The sequence below is a fragment of the Eschscholzia californica genome, unplaced genomic scaffold, assembly GCF_041429995.1.
Source record: "Eschscholzia californica isolate CP2 unplaced genomic scaffold, dmEscCali1.0.p SCAF_5, whole genome shotgun sequence".
NCBI classification, from domain to species: domain Eukaryota; kingdom Viridiplantae; phylum Streptophyta; class Magnoliopsida; order Ranunculales; family Papaveraceae; genus Eschscholzia; species Eschscholzia californica.
Window position 1 is genome coordinate 24,050,169 of NW_028238472.1, and position 22,376 is coordinate 24,072,544.

The 22,376-nt window shown below is 37.5% G+C and overlaps 1 protein-coding gene and 1 long non-coding RNA gene across 10 annotated transcripts; one reads left to right on the forward strand and one right to left on the reverse strand.

Annotated features, from left to right (window-relative positions):
* The first annotated feature begins 606 nt into the window (after positions 1-606).
* Positions 607-2,793, forward strand: LOC147537906 (uncharacterized). The gene is made up of 3 exons (XR_015225983.1): positions 607-681; positions 1,546-1,712; positions 2,421-2,793. It is a non-coding gene; the product is annotated as an uncharacterized LOC147537906 (long non-coding RNA).
* A 2,212-nt stretch (positions 2,794-5,005) lies between these two features.
* LOC147537907 (transcription factor GTE12-like) lies at positions 5,006-10,580 on the reverse strand. 9 transcript variants are annotated; one of them, XM_086644815.1, is made up of 11 exons: positions 10,303-10,580; positions 7,773-9,191; positions 7,585-7,642; positions 7,411-7,503; positions 7,216-7,274; positions 7,047-7,107; positions 6,871-6,948; positions 6,637-6,758; positions 6,463-6,529; positions 5,509-5,615; positions 5,006-5,365 (listed from the first exon to the last, which is right to left on the reverse strand). In XM_086644815.1, the coding sequence occupies exons 2-11, from the start codon at positions 9,012-9,014 to the stop codon at positions 5,180-5,182; spliced, it is 2,073 nt and encodes a 690-aa protein (XP_086500941.1). In that variant the 5' UTR covers positions 9,015-9,191; positions 10,303-10,580; the 3' UTR covers positions 5,006-5,179. The 9 variants fall into 9 exon arrangements, with proteins under 9 accessions (XP_086500941.1, XP_086500938.1, XP_086500937.1 ...); XM_086644812.1 differs by having other exon boundaries at positions 7,216-7,277; positions 7,773-9,721; positions 10,303-10,525; XM_086644811.1 differs by having other exon boundaries at positions 7,216-7,277; positions 10,303-10,524.
* Positions 10,581-22,376: the final 11,796 nt, after the last annotated feature.

Sequence of the window (22,376 nt, forward strand, 5' to 3'; positions counted from 1 at the left end):
CGCGTAGAGGTAAAACAGATATTAGACATTCTACAAAAGCATTTCGCAATTAATTTACCGAACAATCAGTTTTCATTTTAAAATACATTGGATGTCCGACTGTGTATACTAATTTTTCTAATTACTTATATGGACGTTAGGGGCATATATGTGAGAGAGGATAAATCTAAGGCCCAAAAAAGGAGCCCAAATAGGAAATCCAACCCAATAGGGAATTATATCCCAAAAAAAACCCAAAATGTTAGATTACCTTCCTATCCCTCCTAAAGAAAACGTTACCTCGCTTGTCCCACACTCATTTCCCGCCCAAACAACCAGCCTCTCTCTTTCTCTCCCTGACTTGATTGACACAACCCCTCTCACATGCCAGCCTCTCTCTTTCTCTCTCGGTCTCCGCGCTCTCTCTCTTCATTCAAACCCTCTCTCTTGATTACACACAAACCATCTCTCTATCACTCTTCATTCAAACGCTTCCTCTCCATCTCTCTCTATCTCTCTCTCTATCTCTTTTTCAACCGAAACCATTGCAGCCATTAACCACTGAGAATCGAAACGTTACCGGTGATTCTCTCCCTCTCGTGAAAAGCAGTTTAAGCAACTTGTCTACTTATTTCTCTCTCTATTTCGCTCTCTTTCAACAAATCTGGTGCTTCTCTCTCTATTTCTCTCTTTCAAACACAGGTACGCCTCTAATCTTCCTCTAAATCTTGATCCTCTCTCTGTTGTTGGTAAATTATTTGGATTGTTAGAACATTTTTGGGGTTTCTTCTTTCAGATCTTTGTTTGTTGGTAATATTTTAGGATTGTTGGTACAGTTTTAGAGGTGTTCGAAAATTTGGGTGTATTTTCAAACAATTAGGGTTTATTATTTCAAGTTCAGTACTCTGATCTTGAGTTTGTGATAAAATATTTTGGGTTGTTTTTCAAAAAAGTTTTAGGGTTAAGTTGCTCTATAGTTTGTGATAAAACATTTTGGTTGTTGTTTTGTTATTTCGGAAGCATGCATCTTCACTATAGGTAATTTGGGTGTTTATGGTTCTTCATCAAGCTTCTAGGTTAGGTTTGTTTTAACATTTAGGGGTGTGATCCGAAAGTTAGGTTTCTGTGGAGACATTTAGTACTTTGTTTTCGATTTTTGGGGGTCTGTCTTTGGTGATGAAATGAATAATTTGTTTTAACATTCTGGGTTGTGTTAAAGAAATTTAGGATTATGTTTAGCCATTTTGATAGTTGTTTGTGATTTCAGAAGCATGCATCTTCACAGAAGGTAATTTGGGTGTTTATGAATCTTCATCAAGTTTCTAGGTTAGGTTTGTTTTAACATTTAGGGGTTTGATACGAAAGTTAGGTGTCTGTGGAGAAATTTAGTACTTTGATTTGGATTTATGGGGGTTTGGCTTTGTTGATGAAATGAATGGTTTTTTTTAAGATTCAGGGTTGTGTAAAAGAAATTAGTATTATGTTTAGCCATTTTGGTTGTGTACATACATTTTGGGCTTGTTTCAAACATGTGGGTGTCTAATACAAACATAACAAATTTTGCAGATAAATTTACCAAGATGGTTAAAGCTGCAACCAAAAAAGGAGATGGTCCAGCAAGCAGACAACAGACTCCAGTAAGGGCTAGCCCTAGAAAGAGGGCTAGTGAAGAGCCATCATCCGTTGGGCCTAGCAAAAAAGGCAAGAAAGTAGCGAGTCCTAAACAAGCTAAGGTATGTTAGTCTATACACATCTGTGAGAATGTCCTCTAATTAATGTTTGTGCTCTCACATTTTATATAATGGGTTGACATATTTGTTAGTGTGTTGTCATTCTGTAAAATGTTACTTCACTTAATGATCTGTCATTATTGTGTAGACCATTGGTCTAGGCTTATTGTGTAGACACATCGCAAAATGATTTGTCATTATTTATAGTGATGTAGCATTCAGTGTAGTGTTGAACAATTTGGTGAATGCCCTGACATATCTGTTACTGTTTGTGTGAAGCATCGATCGTATACATCGAAAACGAGAGAGCCAATGGTGGAGGCTCAACCAACAGAGGCTAGGGAGCAGAAGAAGAAAACTATTTTTGCCCCAAATTATTTTCAATTTCTTCTTTGTTTTAAAAAGAAAACTACTTTAAATATTTTATAAATATTTCAAACCATTTTTAAGCATTTTACATAATTTCGAGACATTTTGGAGTTTGTCCTCTCAGTATTGTTTGTGGTCTCGCATTTCGTATACTGTTTTGGCATAACTGCGTGTGTGTTGTCATTCTGTAAAATGTTGCTTCACTTATTCCTACTCTTATTCTTAGGGTTTTGTGAAAAGTTCTGAAAACCATTGGCATCAGCTTACAGTGTTGTAGCATTTGTATTCGTGTTGGAACATTTTGCTGAATGATCTAACATATCTATTACTTTGTGTTTGAAGCATCGATCTGCGACATCCAAATCGAAATAGCAGATGGTGGAGGCTCAACGTACAGAGTCAAGTGAGCAAAAGAAGAAAAATTGCAGTTCACAAGGTAGCAAGGGACAATTTGGAAGCATTTGTAGTCCAGTTTTTGTTCTCTGGAATGTTGATGAAATGAATGAGTTGTTTTAATAATTTGGGTTGTGTTCGAGAAATTGGGGCTATGTTGAGACATTTAGTACTTTGTTTATGATTTTTGGGAGTTTTACTTGATTATTACAGTGATGTTATTGGTCAATGTGGCAGACAATTTGGTTTATGTTTTAACATTTAGTGGGGTGTTGATGGATTTTGTGGTTATTTATGAGTAAAAATTGATATGTTTTTGATATTTTGGGTTGTATAGAAATATTTTGTGCAAAACATTTAAAAAAGAGAAGCAGCAGCAGCAAGACAATAGGTTGTACAAAGAGCTAGCTCTAGAAAAAGGGTTAGTGAAGAGACAACAACTGCAGGGCCTAGTAAAAAAGGCAAAAAAATATTAAAGGTGACTGAATCACAGACCAAGGCAAGATGCATTCCTAAACATTTTGCATAATGTTTAAGAATGCATACGAAATGACATAAGGTTCTGTGAAAAAAGATAAAATTTGGGGAAAACAGTGGCATCAGATTTTTGAAATGTCCTCTCATTATTGACTGTGGTCTAACATTAAGTATAATGTTTTCGCATTATTGGTAGTGTCCCGACAATTTGTAAAATGATCTCGCATTACTGACAGTGTTCTAGCATTGTAAATAATGTTTAGGGGTGCAAGGTAATAACAACAGTTGTTTCTCAAACAATTCGAATAATGTTGGAGCATTATCGATAATGTTGGAACATTTTCAAGAATGTTTAAGAATTGCATAAATTGTTCCTCGAGCATTATGTATAATGTAGCATGCAAGTTACCTAATCTTCATCCATTTCAGAATATATTCGAAAATGTTACACAACGACGGAGTATGTCCGTTTCAAAATCAAAAGTTTTCTCATCAGCGAAGAAGAGTAGGTATTTTAAATTGAATTCTGCTTTGCAATTTAACAAATGTTTGGACACTGCTTAAAATGCTTAGAAAACGTTAGACTGATCTGAACATCTTTAATACAAAATTGTGGTGAACATTTTTCAAAATGTTCACCCATCCTTTAAAATGTTAATACAAATTGTAAAGTGTTTTTAACAAAACGAGAACCAATTGCTACTGTTAACATAACTGTACGGAATAGTGTTAACACATCCAGTAAAATGTTTAGACAAACTGTAAAGTGTTGCTTACAAAACGAGAAGTGGTTGCTAATATTAACAAATCTGTACGGAACAACAATGAAAACACCATGAAAATACCCTAAAACCAAGAACAACCTCACCAATGGAGCTTCAAATAAGTAGATCTACAAATCTATATATTTAACTCTCTACAAAACTATGAAAACACCATGAAAACATCCTAAAATCAGATTTGAAGTTTTTTTAACCTCCATTAAAGAAGATGATGATTGAAGATAAAAGATGATGAAGGTTGCTCAAACGAAGAAGATGATGAAGGTCGCTCAAACGAAAAAGATGATGACTGAAGATGATGATTGAAGATAATGGAAAATAAAGGAAGATAATGAATGTTCTTGAAGAGGGTTTAGGTTATTGTAGAGAGAGAAATCTGGAAAAAAAAATTTAGAGAGAGAAAGAGGTAATGAAGAGGGTTGAAGAATGATGACTGTAGAGAGATGAAGATGATGATTGAAGAAGATGATGACTGTAGAGAGATGAAGATGATGATTGAAGAAGATGATGGTCGGTGAGGTTCGGTTTTAATATGGTAGAGAGAGAAAGTGAAAACAGATTATGGAGAGAGAAAGATATTTGATTTCTAGAAGAGAGATATTTTGGAGAGAGAAAGATATGGTTTCTTATAAAGGGAGAGTTGTTGGATATATATAGGAGGGCAAAAGAGGGATTAGAAGAAAATATTAGGTCTTAGATATACGAGTTGGGTCCGGATTGAGCATAGGGATGTGTATTTGGGTTTGATTTCAGATATTAGTTGATTTTTGGGTTTTGGGTGGGTTAATAATCCCTATTGGATTTTTTTTTTGTATTTGGGCCCAAAAATTGGGCCTTTCATCAAAATTTTCTATATGTGAAGGAGCTTAAATTAGTGATCAACTATGATGTCCCCAATCACTATGAAGACTATGTCCATCGTGTTGGTAGGATAGTTCACGTTCATCTCTCAAAGGAAGATAATAGATAGGCTCCAGATCTCGTGAAGGCAAGGCATTGGAATTATCTTAGGAAGCTGTCATGGAAGACCTAAAAGCTGTTGCTGATGGATTTGCAGCTAAAGTGACATAGGGAGTCAGATCGTGTCCATGGGACTGGTTATGATGCAAGTGGTTTTATGTTCAAGGAAAAGAAGATGAAGTGAGAAAATGCTGCAAAGAAAGCCCAAGCAAGAGAATATGGGCTTTAGGAAGACAAATCAGATTCAGAGGATGAAGGGATATATAAGTTGTTCCTCATTGGATCTTTGATTTTGTGATTCATACTCGACAACAATAAGAAAATACATTTTCCTTTGAACTCCAAACAGTAAATAGGGAAATATAAGTTGTTCCTTCTAATCTATACAAAAGAAAAAGCAGATTACAGATTTATCCTAGTACAAACTCTTATGGTTTTAATCTAATAACATAGAAAACTAAAACAAAAAAATGCGGCGTTTTATGTTTTTCAAGATATTTCCCCTTCCTCTATGTCTATGTCCCCTGTCAAATCTACTGCCCCATCTTCATCTACTTCAGTACATTCCTCTTTCAAAGAAAGACCCAACCATTCCAATGGGTAAGCTGAAACTCCCAACACTTCGATCTCTTCCAATATTTCTTGGTTCTCATAAATCTCTACTGTCTTCTCCATCTGCAATCAAAGAGAACAATTCAGAAAACATTTTCCATCCAACACATGATAATGCTACTGTTTATTTATTTATTTTTCAATCTAAATCTGAAATTTGAAAACATTTTATGTGTAATTTGAATTGTTTTGCATGCGTAAAGGACCTGTTCCAAGACAATGCGAGCCGCTTGTCTCTCTTTTTCTCGTTGCATCCTCAGTTCGGCTTCTTGGCTCCTTCTTAGTGCAGCCTTAGTAGCAACTCTAATTTTGGCTATTCATTGCAAAAGAAGTGTTAGGCAAGAGAGAAACTGGCTAAAACAAGCACTAACAAACAACAATGTGGAGTATTTTGTGCAAGCTGAAAAACCCTAAACCCAGTCTATGGCCATGACCACGAGAAATATATACCACCCACTTAAATCCAACTTATTTTCGTCGGTACCATTCATTGACATCTGTCACAAGTTTTCTTCCATGGTTTTCAATCTTCTCTCATTTTCATCAGAAACTTCGTCAAACTGTAAGGAAACTGGGTTTTTCAAAAAAAATGTGGGTTGAGTTGTATAATCTGTCTCTGTATGAGCACTGAACTTCTCCTACTTCTAAATTATATGCTGAACGTTTGCTTCTTCATTTTAAGTCAATAAGCCCTAGATTAGGATCGTCTTAATATCTAATAGTCCCATCGAGGCTCCTCTGTTGCATCCAAAAGAAACTGTTATCTTACAACCTGCTCGAGTAATTGCAATACATGCACACATTTAAATTGAGAAGCTAGGATGTGATTCTAAAAGCAACGGCTAACTCTTCTCAGTAGCAAAAATATTCTATCGCAAGTTCGCAACAAACATATTCAGTTGACTATCCAAGTAAAAAAGCCGAATCTGTGGCTACATAAAACTACATCAAAGAACTCCCTAACAGTACCTTCAAGTTACCCACCCAACAATGAACAAGCCACAGTGTATTCCATCTAAGCCAAATAAAGCCCATGTACCATGGACGATGAGCTCACATGCATCTTTTAAGTTTTTAACGAGTAGCTAATAGATGCATGCATGTGCCAAGCTATACAAGAGAATATCATAAAGTGATCATATATACAGGGCCAAGAGTACCTTCTTGTTGCTTCTTATCTAAAATTTCCTTCTCAAGTTGCATCTTCACAGAATCACCTCTCTCTCCCTTAGTGAGCACAACAGAAAGTAGTTAAGCCTTTGGAATATCGCCAGATCACTTTGCTATATCTATGTAAGAAGCTCCTAGAACTAATGATGAACAAAAAAACTCACATTGCACAAGAGTGTATTTTGCTTTGCTCTAACAATGGTGTCAGCAAAACGTCTTTTCAGCATTGCTGCACGAAGAGCTTTTTCAGGTGACAGTTGCACATCATAATCGATAGCCTCGAAGCCTGAACAAAGAAAAGATAAGACGCAAAAGACTCAGACAAGCAAATAATATATTAGTGGTAAAACCCTAGATGTATGATTTTTGTCTTTATCAGATAGTTCTAGACAATAAACCTTCTTCACGGGCAACTGTTGTGACAGGACTTGTAGAATGAGAACAATGACCATTCCCGTGTACGACGCTCAAAATTCCTGCAAATTACATCCAAATGGAATCAAGTAGCTTATCAAAGAAACAGTACAAACAATTAAGCTATCACCTAAAGTCAGAGGAGATAACTCTTCCTCACCATCAGAAGTATTATTTAAGTTGCCCATATTTCTGCCATCATTGCCATTTGCAAGAGGAACCTAGATTTTAAGGAAAATAAAGGTTAGAGAGCATGCAATCCTATATAATAGTCGCCTAGTTCAAACTAAACCAGCATTTGAATAAACAAGAAGATAGTCATAACATACCAGGTTACGTGTACCACCAAGACGTGCATATGTACTGGCATGTGTAGATCTATCAGAATCTACTAGTTAAGTAAGATATAAGAGAAACACGTAAGGAGTATCGCATGAAGAAATTAAGAGTTTGTGTAGCTATATAAATGATTGGAAATAAGAACTATGAAGCCCATGAAAGGAAGATTTAACAATCTCACTCACCACTTTTAACTTGGATGTGATTATTTTTACTGCTGCATTGGCTTGTACGAGTTGCTAAGTTTCCATGCACGTTCCTATTACCAGTTTTAATTCCTGAAAAGGTCAAGGAGCTAACTGTTACAACAATAACAAAGGAAAGGAATGACATAGTTCTTGGATCCCACATTTCCATACCATGATTGGGATCTTCTTGTATGGTTCCACTTCCAGACTGACTTTTTACTGAAGTAGACTATAAACAGAAAATTGAAATAAACAAAATTAGGCAATTCAAATAGAGTAGAACATCAGAACAACTTCAATAAAAACGCAAAACTGCAACTTTCAAAAAAAAAAAGCAATTCAAGTTAAATTCAATATACCTCTGCAGATTTTGAATCAAGATACCGCCTTAAGACTGTGTGCCACTGCAACAACTTCTTATTATCAAATGCATCTATATCCACCTCGATCTTTTCTTCATGTTGACCAATCAGACCAGAGCTTTTTAGACAATCAAGCAAGTCCGGTGAAATTTTTTCCTTCGATATTTCCTTCAAATCTTTTTTCACGGTATTCTTGACAGTAGATGAAATTATGGGCTTTAACTTCAAACATGAGTCAGCTTCTCCTTTCCATTCTCCTCTTGTTGTGGTTTGAGTTTCTTTGAATTTTACCTTTAAATTTGGCTCTTGTATAACCCTTGAGCTCTGTAAATCCCCTTTTTCTTGAACAGATTTCCATTGTGATTCAAAAAGTTTATTCAACTTACTAGCAATGATATGAATTTCGTTAGCTGGAGGATTATATCGCATAGCATTGGAAAAAGTTAAGCGCACATCAGATGCAAATTCTTTAGCGTCCTTGTACAGTTTCTTTTCTAATCTGTGTTTAATAGTGCCCAAGTCCATAGGTTCAGATATTATACTGAAGTAATCTGGAATCTTCAACTTCACGGGATCAACTGGTTCATTAAAAACCCAACCAAATGGGTGAGTCATGAGCTTCTTCAGAATTAGCATGCAGTCTTGTGGCAGTCCATTATCCAGTATCTGCCTTTTCACCTTTCGACCATCAAACCTCTTCACGGGTCCAACCTTATTAACATCCACAACAGAGATTCTCTTCCCTCTACGAGAAGTAGTAGCAGGACAATCTTCAAAATCCAAAATCACACTACTATTAGTGTCCTGCTTCTTCCTTTTCTGACCACCAAAAGCTCCAGGGGGTCCACATTTGTCAATATTCGACATATTTGACACGTGCTCGTACTTCTCCCGTTCATTCACCTCTGAATCATTTTCTTGATTATTTTTGCAAAAAGGAAGCATTGCATGATCCAAGGGATCTATCATAGTACTTTTACTACTCAGTTTTTTCACCTTTTGATCGTCCAACGATTCTAACCTCATTGAACATTCATGCTTACGAGCAGACCATAAGACAGCTTCTACTTCAGAACAGGAGTTCTCTAATGTTATCTGAGAACGTCCTTCTACAGCAGAATGTAATTCTTGACCTGATCTTCTCTTACTATCTAGTTCAGTAAGATTACAAGTCGATCTAACTAAAGGAAGTCGAATTTTCATGTTTTTCCTCAACATGGCCCCTTCAGAGATTGTCATTGCAGATGATATGGATCTCAAAAAGGTATGATAGACTGTGCTGGACAAAATTTAGAGATCATGTCCAGCAGTCTCTGAATATCAACCACTAAACATTCTCTATGTTACAGCGGGAATCAAGTAAAGGGCGAAAGCTGATAAATGCCATTGCCGTACATGGAAATGATGCTGAAAATCCTGAGGTACCACAAACGATGAGGTTTCGGATTTCATCAGGAAAGTTCATGTACTAGTGATAATCCCAAGAAATAACAGGTTACGAGGATGAAATTTTTGTGCCTTTTATTGAAAATAATAAGATTGAAAAACGAGTAACACGAAAGATTGAAAGAAAGTTAAATATGCAACTCTTTTACAATTAAAAATTGAAATATTGAGAGAAAATATATAAGCTAGAGATGATTTCTACCGGTTACTAGCTTTTTATTCAGGTAAGGAACAAATTATTTTTGGTGTATAGAACGAGAAGGAGATCCTTAATGACAACAGGGCCTTTATTTCATAAGCCATAGTCATACAGCTTAAACTTAAACGATTTGACATAATGTACTTAAGTTGAGAATTGTTAGAGGAAAATGTGAAATGGGAATGTCAACAATAGGATAATAACATTCTTTAATGTGAAAACTGCCAATAGACTAAAAATCTGACGAACGCTAGAGGATCCCCAAAGTTTGGACCGAAGTCCAATATGCTATCCCACCAACCTGAAATGCAAAACGACATCATAACAGTGCTACTCAAATAGGGGATAATTTGTTAGCCCTCTAGGACTTGTCCTAAGGATTAACCATGTAAAGTTTATCATCAAGCTTTTATCCCTAGGTTTCTAGGGAGATAATTTAGTCCTTATACTGATCAAGAAGAACTGAAAGCATGAAATTCATGACTCAGTCCTTACAAAAATCTGAACTATACCCTCAATCGCCATATAAGCATAGAACAAAACGTAAGAAAAGGGGAAAGTACATCAAGAAAAAATCTGAACTATACTTGATATAAACCCAATAGCCATTGAACATTTTCATTTATCAAGCTTAAAACATTTTACTAACTGGTAGAAGAACAACATGAGCGATTGAAAAACGAACAAGAGAAGATATAAACATAGATTGAACTTACAAAAAGGGTAAGGGCGAGCACTCAAATTCTTAGGGCTGGGGTTTAAGTTTTAATACTATAGGGTTTAAGGTTTTAGGGTTTAAAACGGAGAAATACATGTTGAAACTTGTAAATGAAGTAATAAAGATGAATTAACCAAAGCAAAGAAGAGAGTGGAATGAATTACAGGTTTTAAGGATTGAGAGTGGAGCAGATTATCACCGGTGCTAGGGTTTTCCTGTCGAGTAGGTGAGCGGGGGAATGCAAGGACAAAAATCGTAATTCCAACTCAGGGGACTGAGTTCACTAGATGGGGGTGGCGTAAGATAAAAAAAAAACTAGCGAAGCATCCATATTTCACTCCACCCATCCGTATTCTCACACTTGTTTACAATTACACCATCTCACCATCGGTATTTGGTAGGAGGTTTGTATAAGCCTGTCAATAGATATCCGAATATTCATATCCGATCCATATCCGTATTCAAATTTTAAAAAATATCAGAAATTTCGAATATCGGATACGGATTCGGATATTCCTTATCGGATATCGGATACGAATACACTAATATTCGATCCGATAAATATCCGTATTCGATAATTAATATAAAAATAATAAAAAATTAATTTATTCATAATAATTTATAAAATGGTTGAGATTTATTATGTAGATCTAATGGTTAAAAATTTAAAGAAAAAATTTAAATTTTGTTAAAGTTTCGGATATCAGATATTTATCTGATATCCGTTAATATTATCGGATTCGGATATTGATTCATAATATCCGTCGGATAATTATCAGATACGGATATTCGGATAGCTTATCGGATACGGATATGCCTATATCCGATCCGATAAGCTACCGTTTACAGGCCTAATATTGTGAGGTTGCCAATAAGTGCACAAACAAATCTGTTATGTGGACACAAATTATTTTGGGTGTAAGTATAATCTATTAATTTAGGGTCGCTACTTTAGAGCACGAAGAAAAGTCTCTTTAGTCAACTATATTTGACTTAGGGAACATATTCATTTTGTGTCCGAAAATTGACTTTCTTGATTTTTGCCCCTGGTCTTCATATCTTTCACTCTTTCCCTCTCTCTATCTCACTCTTTACTGATATGTACCAATCAGTTGTGAAGCGCCTCCCCCTTCTCATGGGCCACTAGAGTAACAACCTAAATTGCGGCCTAATTCCTTCACCTTCTGTCACCACCACCATCTGTTATTGTTTCTGAACAGATTACATTCTTCAACCTATATCTCATAAAAAAATACTACCCCAAAATCCAGAAAATGATACCCTAGCTTTTGAAACAACAAAAGAAGCAGTAGATGAGATTCATAGTTATGAGAAACAGAGTTCAAGAAGGAAAGATAAAGAAAACCAAAATGACAAGGAGTTGGTTACCAAGATGAACAAGCTCGTCTTCTTCAATTTTCTCTTCCTCGTGTCGTTTGTGATTCTAAAATTTTTAGTTGTTTCTTGATTTTAAAGCTCGTGGTTTAAGAATTTGTGTTGTTATTTTCTAAAAATTTAATGAGAGAATTTGATTGAGGATAAATTTGAGGTTGTGGCGTATTCCATTTATTTGGTTTTCATGATCTGTAGTTTTAAGTTTTTCTTTTCATGGTTTGTTTGTTGTGTGAAAATCAAAGTTAGAGAAGAAAATTGTTCGATTTAGTAATGGCTTTAATTATTGAACCTCTTTTTTGTGTATTTGTTGGCATCATTACTGTGAGTTAGAGGGTATAAGGAAGGGAGAGAAGGTGAAGATTAAGGGGCATAGTTTAATCAAGTTGATTTTTGGGCTAAACAATAAATATGTCACTTGAGTCAATGTTGATCGACTTAGTCTTTATGCCCCAGAGATTTTTCTTTAGACCTCAAAGTTGCAGCTTAATTAAAGGGGATAATTTTAGGTCTCTTTCTCTCTCTCTCTCTCTCTCTCTCTCTAAAATTCCAACCCTGTTTCACCGCCATTACCATGAGAAGCGGGAGGTTCCCGCTATGCAGAACCACAGATTCCATCAACATCGGGCTACTAGACTACCCATGTTCTTTCGTTCCCATTTATGTCAAACATTATAACATTGGCCTTATGGGGTTTTTAGGGTTTGAACATTTTAGTGTTATGTCAAATATTCGATCCTATAAATATCCGTATCTGATAATTAATATAAAAAAAAAAAAATTAATTTGTTCATATAATATATAAAATGTATGGTTGAGATTTATTATGTAGATCTAATGGTTCAAAATTTAAGGGAAAATTTTAAATTTTGTTAAAGTTTCGGATATCAGATATTTATCCGATATCCGTTAATATTATCGGATTCGGATTCGGATATTGATTTATAATATCCGTCGGATAATTATCGGATACGGATATTCGTATAGCTTATCGAATTCGGATACGGATATGCCTATATCCGATCCGATAAGCTACCGTTTACAGGTCTAGTTTTGTAAGGTTGCCAATAAGTGCACAAACAAATCTGTTATGTGGACACAAATTATTTTGGGTGTAAGTATAATCTATTAATTTAAGGTCGCGACTTTAGAGCATGAAGAAAAGTCTCTTTAGTGAACTAGATCTGACTTAGGGAACATATTCATTTTGTGTCCGAAAATTGACTTTCTTGATTTTTGCCCCTAGTCTTCATATCTTTCACTCTTCCCCTCTCTCTATCTCACTCTCTACTGATATGTACCAATCAGTTGTGAAGCGCCTCCCCCTTCTCATGGGACACTAGAGTACCAACCTTAATTGTGGCCGATTTTTTTGCTCGAGAGTTTTTTGAGGAGAGAGAAGCCTCACGGTGACGTAAGCCCTTCTCCCCTTTCCACTCTCAACCGAACTAGATCTAGCCTCAAAATCCTAATCTTTTCTCCATCGACACTCAAATCCATCTTGAAAATCACTCACAATCCATCTTAAAAATATCGTTGGAACCCTATATTAATTGCGGCAGAGGATAATCACACTCTTCAGACCGGTGATTAGCTCTCTCCCCAATCGATTCCGGCGCAACTCCCAGCATCTTCATTATTACATGCATGCAGTCTTACTCAGCTCAACAAGGAACCAAGCTCGTTGGTGGAGCATCAGTTCGAGGTATCTTTCAACGCAGGTGAGCAGCTGGCCCGAGAGGAAATTTCTCACGCTTAAGATTGCATTAAAGGTACGTCATCACTGCACCTCTTCGTCTTCTTTGTCTTTACTGCTCTCTCTCCCCTTTTCTTTTCTTTGATTGGTTGGGTTCCTTGTCGTTTCGGTTTTCCGAGTTTCTTTGCACTTTCTCTCTCTGCTTTCTGGGTCTTATTGTGTCTCTCCGGTATGTCAATCGTCTTGTCCGACGAGTAGACTAGACGGGTGGTTGGCTTCAACCAATCCTTGAGCATGCACGGTGATCATTGTATAGTTTTCTTTTATTGGGCTCTTCTTTTCCCTTCCTTTTTAAGCCTTAGCCTTGTTCTTTTCCAAACCACCTTCATTAACCTCTTACCTTTCTCTGTTCTTCCTATACCTGCCAGACACTCCCTTTCACTCTTATCCTCACTTTTAATGGCGACCCACTTTGCTATATCCCCCAGAGGCCACCTATCACTCCGTTACCAAAAACCTTCCATCAACCATGAACTTCAAGAAACTTCCCAAGGATTTGTAGCGAGGTGGTGCTGCCCTGAAGAAGCCTCCCTTGCTCAAATCAGGAGGATGTTGTTCCCCCTTTCGGTGTTCTTTAGAGATTGTTTTTATTCACCGGTGGATGGTCCGGTCAACTCTTTCCTCATCAAACCCAAAAGTCTTTTTGTCCTCAATACACTCAATGCTGGTCGACCATGGATTATGAGGGGTAGGCTCTTGGTGCTTAAGCAAGTGGAATTTCCACTTAATGAAGATGTGGATGATTTGTTCTATGAGCCGATGTGGTGCACGTTATACAAACTACCACTAGCCATCCAAAACAAGGAGGACCTAGATGTTATTTTTGAGAGAATGGGAAAAATTATTGAAATTAAACCAAGGAGCCTAGGTTTCATTAACAACAAGGTAATCAAAGTTCATTTCCTTTACGATGTCCGTACTCCTCTTCTAGCAGTCATCAACCTTCTTTTTGCCGATAAAGAGTGCAATATTAACATTAGTTATCAGAAGTTCCCGGGAGTTATATGCCACTCATGTCGAATCATTGAACATCCTATCGGTCACTGCCCTGATCTAGCACCTGAGCCCCACTCAGACGAGGATGATGACTCTAGCTACGAACCGATGGAGGATATTGAGGAAGATCCCCAAAACTTTATTCCGGAAGAACCAGTTCTTAGGGCACCACCACCATCTCCTGTGCAGCCCCATAACCAAGTTAGTTTAAGGATAGCAACCACTGGCAAGAGAGTTCGAACCAGCTCCTCCCATTTGTCTATTAGTTCTTCCGATGAGTCCCCTCAATCCCCTCGTCTCCGAGCTCGATTGGTGGACAACGATGAAGCTAGACAACTTCTTGAAGAGTCCAATGTGCTGTACCAGAGCCTAGACATGATCACCTCTCAAGGTGCGGAGGGCGCCTCTATACCACCTGTCTAGTCATTATTGGCGCTTTTCTGGTTGCCGGGTCTTTCTGTCTTTGTTTTGTTTTGTTTCTTGCTGCAGGTTTGTGTGTTGTGGGCTTCTTAGTTTTTAGTGTTTTTTGGTGTCCTGGTACAATCGCAAGAGTAATTGTCCCCTCGGGTTGATAGTGTGGTGGCTCGGTCCCCTCCTTTTGTTTGCTCTTGCTTAGTGTACCAGGACTAGTCGTGGGCCTCTTGTGGTTTGGAGGTCTTTCAGCTTGTTTGGTGGAGGTGCTTCTAGTTAGTGGAGGTGCCTTCATTTTGTTTTAGTTGTTTGTTCCTGGTTTACTCTTAGTTTGGCTTTGTTTTTTTTGTGTTTTAATTTGTGGTGGTGCTTTCAGCTTTTTCCTTTTAACTTGAGTTGTTTATTAGTTTCTGGTTGGTGGGCCTTGAGTGGCGCTATTCCTTTGTCTTTCCGATCTAGATAGATGACTTCCCTCCGGTCTGACCCTTCGAGAGATCCGCCCATTAATCTGGGGTCAAACCCGGTCCCTAATTCTATTAACAACCCCCACTTAAGCCCCTTCTCCATTTTGGCCTGGAACGTTCGGGGGTGTGGCAATTTTCTTAACAGGAAGCACCTATAGACTATGATTAAAGAGCACAACCCCGACTTACTTTTTCTCTCTGAGACGAAATGTATGAACACAAATATTGATAGACTTCTCAACCTTCATAAAAGTTACAAGAAGGTCACGGTTGAACCGATTAACAAAGGTGGTGGTCTGGCCCTTTTCTAGAACCCGGACATTGACCTTAAAGTGCTTAATGTTACCCAACATATGATCCATGTGTCCTTGAACCTTGATGAATCCGGTGAGGACTTGCTGCTGACGTGCTTTTATGGGTGCCCCTATAACAAAGATAAGCTTAAACCTTGGGAGGCTCTTCAGACCGTTTCCCCTAGCCAGCATACCCCGTGGTTAGTTATAGGAGACCTGAACACCATCATGTATCCGTCAGACAAAAATGGCCCTCCCAAACCTCTCCCTAATAAAGCCAAGCAGATTGTGTCTATTATTCATGAGCAGGGGCTTCACGACTTGGGATTTAGTGGATCTCCGTTCACCTGGTCCAACCGTCAATTTCATGGCACCTTGATACAAGAGCGTCTTGATAGAGCTTTAGCCAATTTGCCTTGGCTTTCCTCCTTTCCTTACTCCCGCATTAGACATCTCCAGGGAGTGGGTTTAGATCATCTGCCTATTTTACTTTCTACCAACCTCCCTTCCTCTTTGAGTACCAAACCGTTTAAAATCATTAGAACCTGGATGTCCCACCCAAACTGCAAAAACTTTATACTCGATAACTGGAATGTGAACTATTATCTCATCCAACAAAAACTTAATTAGCTTGCTCTTAAGCTATCTCAATGGAACAAGAAAGTCTTCGGTCATGTCGAGCAAAAAATCAAAAATCTTACGTCTTTAATTCAGTCAACGCATAACCCTGAAACCTTACTTCAGCTTACCTCCCAGTTGGAAGAGGCTTACAATCTTCAAGAGAGCATCTGGAAAGAAAAATCTAGGGTGGCTCATGTCCAGCTGGGTGACAGAAACACTAAATACTTTCATGCCAAGGCAATTACCAGAAATCGGAAAAACTACATCTCGTCTATTAAAAGAGAAGACAATTCCTGGTGTTCGGATACCTCTGAGATTTTTAATCTCTTCACTCTCAACTTAAAGAAAATCTCCTCCACCACCTCCCAAACCTCCCCAGGCATAATTAAAAACCTGTTCACAACCCAGATTTCAGTTTCACAAAATACCATCCTCACTGCTGCCCCTAACGATGAGGAAATCCGTGCTGCTACTTTCTCCCTTAAACCTGAGGCAGCCCTAGGGCCGGACGGCTTTCCCCCGTTCTTTTACCAATCCAATTGGGATACGGTAAAGACGGATGTTATCCAGATGGTGAGATCTTTCTTTCAATCATCCCTTCTTCTGCCATCTACTAATCACACCCATATCTGTCTCATTCCCAAAACCAAGTCCCCTCAATCCACTGCCGACTTCAGACCAATCAGCCTGCTTAACACCACGTATAAAATTATCACCAAAATCCTGGCTAATCATTTCAAAATTACTCTACCGGATATTATCTCTCCCTTTCAAGCTGCTTATGTTCCGGGTCGACAAATAACCGACAATATTATCATGAGCCAAGAAATATCCCACTCCTTCAAGAATAAACGCGGATCTAAAGGCTTCTTTGGTTTAAAACTGGATATGTCTAAAGCCTTCGATCGGGTAGAATGACATTACCTTGAGGACATCATGGTTAATCTGGGTTATGATAATCATTGGATTAGGCTGATTCATTCTTGTATTTCTTTTTCTTCGATGGCTATGCTTATCAATGGTAGACCTGGTCCTTCCTTTAACGTTTCTAGAGGTTTAAGACAAGGAGATCCTCTATCTCCGTTCCTTTTCGCTTTAGCCATGGAAGGTCTGAGCCGCTTGCTGGACTCCCCTGATAGCCCTCACAAATTCACCGGCTTCTCTATTCCTCGGTCCTCCTTCTCTATTAATCACCTACTGTTTGCCGATGACTGCATCATTTTTGGGCGGAACACTCTCGATAACATCACCAATCTCATCAATATTCTTACTTTATTTGGATCTGAATCGGGTCAAATCATCAACTATAACAAATCCACTATCTTCTTCTCAAAAAACACTCACCCCAAATTCAAACGTTTGATCACCAAATCCCTCAAAGTGCACCAGGCCTCTTCCCTTGACAAGTATTTGGGTACAAAACTTTTCATTGGAGCCAAGAAAAAACAAACGTTTGAGTCTCTGCTTGACCAAATTCAACATAAACTCTCGAAGTGGCAAACTAATCTCCTCTCTCAAGCAGGCCGCACAGTAAACATCTCGACTATTACCGCGGCGGTTCCCCGATACCAGATGCAATGCTTTGCCATTCCGAAAGGCATTAGCAATCGCATAGAGACCATTCAACGGTCATTCTGGTGGGGAAAAACAAAATCCATTCACACTATCAACTGGGCTGCCATTTGTCGTCCTCGTAAGTTCGGAGGTCTTGGTCTTCGAAACCCTCTTCTTGACAACGAAGCTTTTCTATGTAAACTGGGGTGGCGTCTTCTCAAATTCCCTGACGCGCCCTGGGCTCAACTTCTAAAAGCCAAATATTTCCCTAAATCGGCCAAACCCTCTTCACCTAGACAAAACCATTCTTGGGTCTGGATATCGCTGGCGGAACCTATCGGCAAAACATCTAATCTTATCTTTTGGGATGTTAACAAAGGCACAAAAATAAGTATCTGGGATGACTTCTGGATCCCTAATCATAAACCGCCTATACCTAACCGAAATAACTGTCCCTTCAACACGGTGGACCAATTAATTTCTAACAATTCTTGGAATGCGGATCTGCTTCAGAAATACTTTAATGAGGAGATTTGCAGGGCTATCCTTAGTATAAACCTTCACCCGTCGGCGGAAGATGCAATGGTATGGACTCTTACCAATTCGGGTAACTTCACTATTAAATCTATGTACAGGTATTTGAGTAATGGCAATCGGGATTCTGAAACTATTGAATGGTCTTTTATCTGGAACATTAGAACCATACCAAGGATTAAACTCTTTCTCTGGAAGTGCTGCACTAACAGTCTTCCTGTTAAAGACAAAATCGGTAAATACATCGGCAACAGTTATCGATGTGCGTTCTGCGAGGAACGGGAAACTTTAACTCATGTACTTCTAAATTGCAATTTTGCGAGAGCCATTTGGTTTCATTACAACATCAGAACTGATGGCATTGTTTCGGTGCTAGAGTGGATTATGCTTTGGCCTTCGCTGGATGATTCAACCATGGCGCTCCTCGCCAAAATTATGTGGTTTATCTGGAAAGCAAGATGCGATCTTTGTTTTGGAAAGAAAGACATTGTGCCTATGCAGGTTATTAGGAAGATTCAATGTTATAATACAAGCTTCCACGATGACCGGAGACCAAAAAGCAAGGCCATCCCTCCAAAGTGGCTGCCACCACCACAATCCTTCCTCAAAATCAATGTCGATGCATCCTTCAGCAAGTACACAGATCCTGCAGGCATCGGTTGTATTATTCATGATGCGAATGGAGACTTTATTATAGCTAAGGCAGAGCCCATTAGGGGACAGACGGCGGAGGAATGCGAATGTTTGGCTATCCTGAAAGCAGTACTATGGGCAGAGGAGCTAAATATTTCTCATCTCATTATTGAAAGTGACAATAGCAATTTGATCAACCATATTCAGGATAAAAACAAGGACATCAGCTGGCAGTCTCTACATCACATGGAACACATCAGAGCCCGCCGCACCAACTTCGAGCAAATACAATTTCACTACGGCCCGAGAAAAATCAATATTCTAGCAGACGCATTAGCGAAGTGGGGTAGGAAACATGGGGTCAGTCGAACGTGGCAGTCGATGGAGAGAATGCGGTGTGAGCTGAAGTTGTAATTGTTTTGGTTTGGTTTTCGTGTTTTTTCCTTCAACAAAAAAAACCTAAATTGTGGCCTAGTTCCTTCACCTTCTGTCACCACCACCATCTGTTATTGTTTCTGAACAGATTACATTCTTCAACCTATATCTCATAAAAAAATGCTAGCCCAAAATCCAGAAAATGATACCCTAGCTTTTGAAAGAACAAAAGAAGCAGTAGATGAGATTCATAGTTATGAGAAACAGAGTTCAAGAAGGAAAGATAAAGAAAAACAAAATTGACAAAGAGTTGGTTACCAAGATGAACAAGCTCGTCTTCTTCAATTTTCTCTTCCTCATGCCGTTTGTGATTCTAAAATTTTTAGTTGTTTCTTAATTTTTAAGTTCGTGGTTTAAGAATTTGTGTTTTTATTTTCTAAAAATTGAATGAGAGAATTTGATTGAGGATAAATTTAAGGTTGTGGCATATTCCATTTATTTGGTTTTCATGATCTGTAGTTTTAAGCTTTTCTTTTAATGGTTTGTTTGTTGTGTAAAAATCAAAGTTAGAGAAGAAAATTGTTCGATTTAGTAATGGCTTTAATTATTGAACCTCTTTTTTGTCGATTTTTTGGCATCGTTACTGTGAGTTAGAGGGTATAAGAAAGGGAGAGAAGGTGAAGATTAAGGGGCATAGTTTAATCAAGTAAATTTTTGGGCTAAACAATAAATATGTTACTTGAGTCAATGTTGATCGACTTAGTCTTTATGCCCCAGAGATTTTTCTTTAAACCTCAGAGTTGCAGCTTTATTTAAGGGGATAATTTTAGGTCTCTTTCTCTCTCTCTAAAATTCCAACCCTGTTTCAGCGCCATTACCATGAGAAGCGGGAGTTTCCCCCTATGCAAAACCACAGATTCCATCCACATCGGGTTACTAGACTACCCATTTTCTTTCGTTCCCATTTATGTCAAACATTATAACATTGGCCTTATGGGGTTTTAAGGGTTTGAACATTTTGGTGTTATGTCAAATATTCGATCCGATAAATATCCGTATCTGATAATTAATATAAAAAATAGTCAAAAATAAATTTGTTCATAATAATATATAAAATGTATGGTTGAGATTTATTATGTAGATCTAATGGTTCAAAATTTAATGGAAAAATTAAAATTTTGTAAAAGTTTCGGATATTAGATATTTATCCGATATCCGTTAATATTATCGAATTCGGATTGGGATATTGATTTATAATATCCGTCGGATAATTATTCGTATAGCTTATCGGATTCGGATACGGAAAAGCCTATATCTGATCCAATAAGCTACCTTACTGGCCTAGTTTTGTAAGGTTGCCAATAAGTGCACAAACAAATCTGCTATGTGTAAACAAATTATTTTGGGTGTAAGTATAATCTATTAATTTAAGGTTGCGACTTTAGAGCATGAAGAAAAGTCTCTTTAGTCAACTAAATTTGACTTAGGGAACATATTCATTTCGTGTCCGAAAATTGAATTTCTTGATTTTTGCCCCTAGTCTTCATATCTTTCACTCTTCCCCTCTCTCTATCTCACTCTCTACTGATATGTACCAATCAATTGTGAAACCGCCTCCCCCTTCTCATGGGCCACTAGAGTAACAACCTGAATTGCGGCCTAGTTCCTTCACCTTCTGTCACAACCACCATCTGTTATTGTTTCTGAACAGATTACATTCTTCAACCTATATCTCATAAAAAAAATACTACCCCAAAATCGAGAAAATGATACTGTAGCTTTTGAAACAACAAAAGAAGCAGTAGATGAGATTCATAGTTACGAGAAACAGAGTTCAAGAAGGAAAGATAAAGAAAAATAAAATTGACAAAGAGTTGGTTACCAAGATGAACAAGCTCGTCTTCTTCAATTTTCTCTTCCTCGTGCCGTTTGTGATTTTAAAATTTTTAGTTGTTTCTTGATTTTAAATTTCGTGGTTTAAGAATTTGTGTTGTTATTTTCTAATAATTGAATGAGAGAACTTGATTGAGGATAAATTTGAGGTTGTGGCGTATTCCATTTATTTGGTTTTCATGATCTGTAGTTTTAAGCTTTTCTTTTAATGGTTTGTTTGTTGTGTGAAAATCAAAGTGAGGGCAGAAAATTGTTCGATTTAGTAATGGCTTTAATTATTGAATCTCTATTTTGTGGATTTGTTGGCATCGTTATTGTGAGTTAGAGGGTATAAGAAAGAGAGAGAAGGTGAAGATTAAGGGGCATAGTTTAATCAAGTGGATTTTTTGGCTAAACAATAAATATGTCACTTGAGTCAATGTTGATCGACTTAGTCTTTATGCCCCAGAGATTTTTCTTTAGACCTCAGAGTTGCAGCTTAATTAAAGGGGATAATTGTAGGTATCTTTCTCTCACTCTCTCTCTCAAATTCCAACCCTGTTTCACCGCCATTACAATGAGAAGCGGGAGTTTCCCCTATGCAGAACCACAGATTCCATCAACATCGGGCTACTAGACTACCCATTTTCTTTTGTTCTCATTTATGTTAAACATTATAACATTGACCTTATGGGGTTTTTAGGGTTTGAACATTTTGGTGTTATGTCAAATATTCGATCCGATAAATATCCGTATATGATAATTAATATAAAAAATAATAAAAAATTAATTTGTTCATAACAATATATAAAATGTATGGTTGAGATTTATTATGTAGGTCTAATGGTTCAAAATTTAAGGAAAAATTTAAATTTTGTTAAGGTTTCGGATATCAGATATTTATCCGATATCCGTTAATATTATCGCATTTGGATTCGGATATTGATTTATAATATCCGTCGGATAATTATCGGATACGGATATTCGTATAGCTTATCGGATTCGGATACACATATGCCTATATCCGATCCGATAAGCTACCGTTTACAGGCCTAGTTTTGTAAGGTTGCCAATAAGTGCACAAACAAATCTGTTATGTGGACACAAATTATTTTGGGTGTAAGTATAATCTATTAATTTAAGGTCGCGACTTTAGAGCATGAAGAAAAGTCTCTTTAGTCAACTAGATTTGACTTAAGGAACATATTCATTTTGTGTCTGAAAATTGACTTTCTTGATTTTTGCCCCTAGTCTTCATATCTTTCACTCTTCCCCTCTCTCTATCTCACTCTCTACTGATATGTACCAATCAGTTGTGAAGCGCCTCCCCCTTCTCA

What these genes read in the sequence shown, in the direction of transcription:
- LOC147537907 (XM_086644812.1), bottom strand. Translation starts at nt 9,014, where the DNA reads ATGACAATCTCTGAAGGGGCCATGTTGAGGAAAAACATGAAAATTCGA. An exon ending in TCACATCCAAGTTAAAAGTG is followed by an intron (nt 7,278 to 7,410) that starts GTGAGTGAGATT and finishes TTACTTAACTAG; the next exon opens with TAGATTCTGATAGATCTACA. An exon ending in TTGGTGGTACACGTAACCTG is followed by an intron (nt 7,108 to 7,215) that starts GTATGTTATGAC and finishes CTTAAAATCTAG; the next exon opens with GTTCCTCTTGCAAATGGCAA.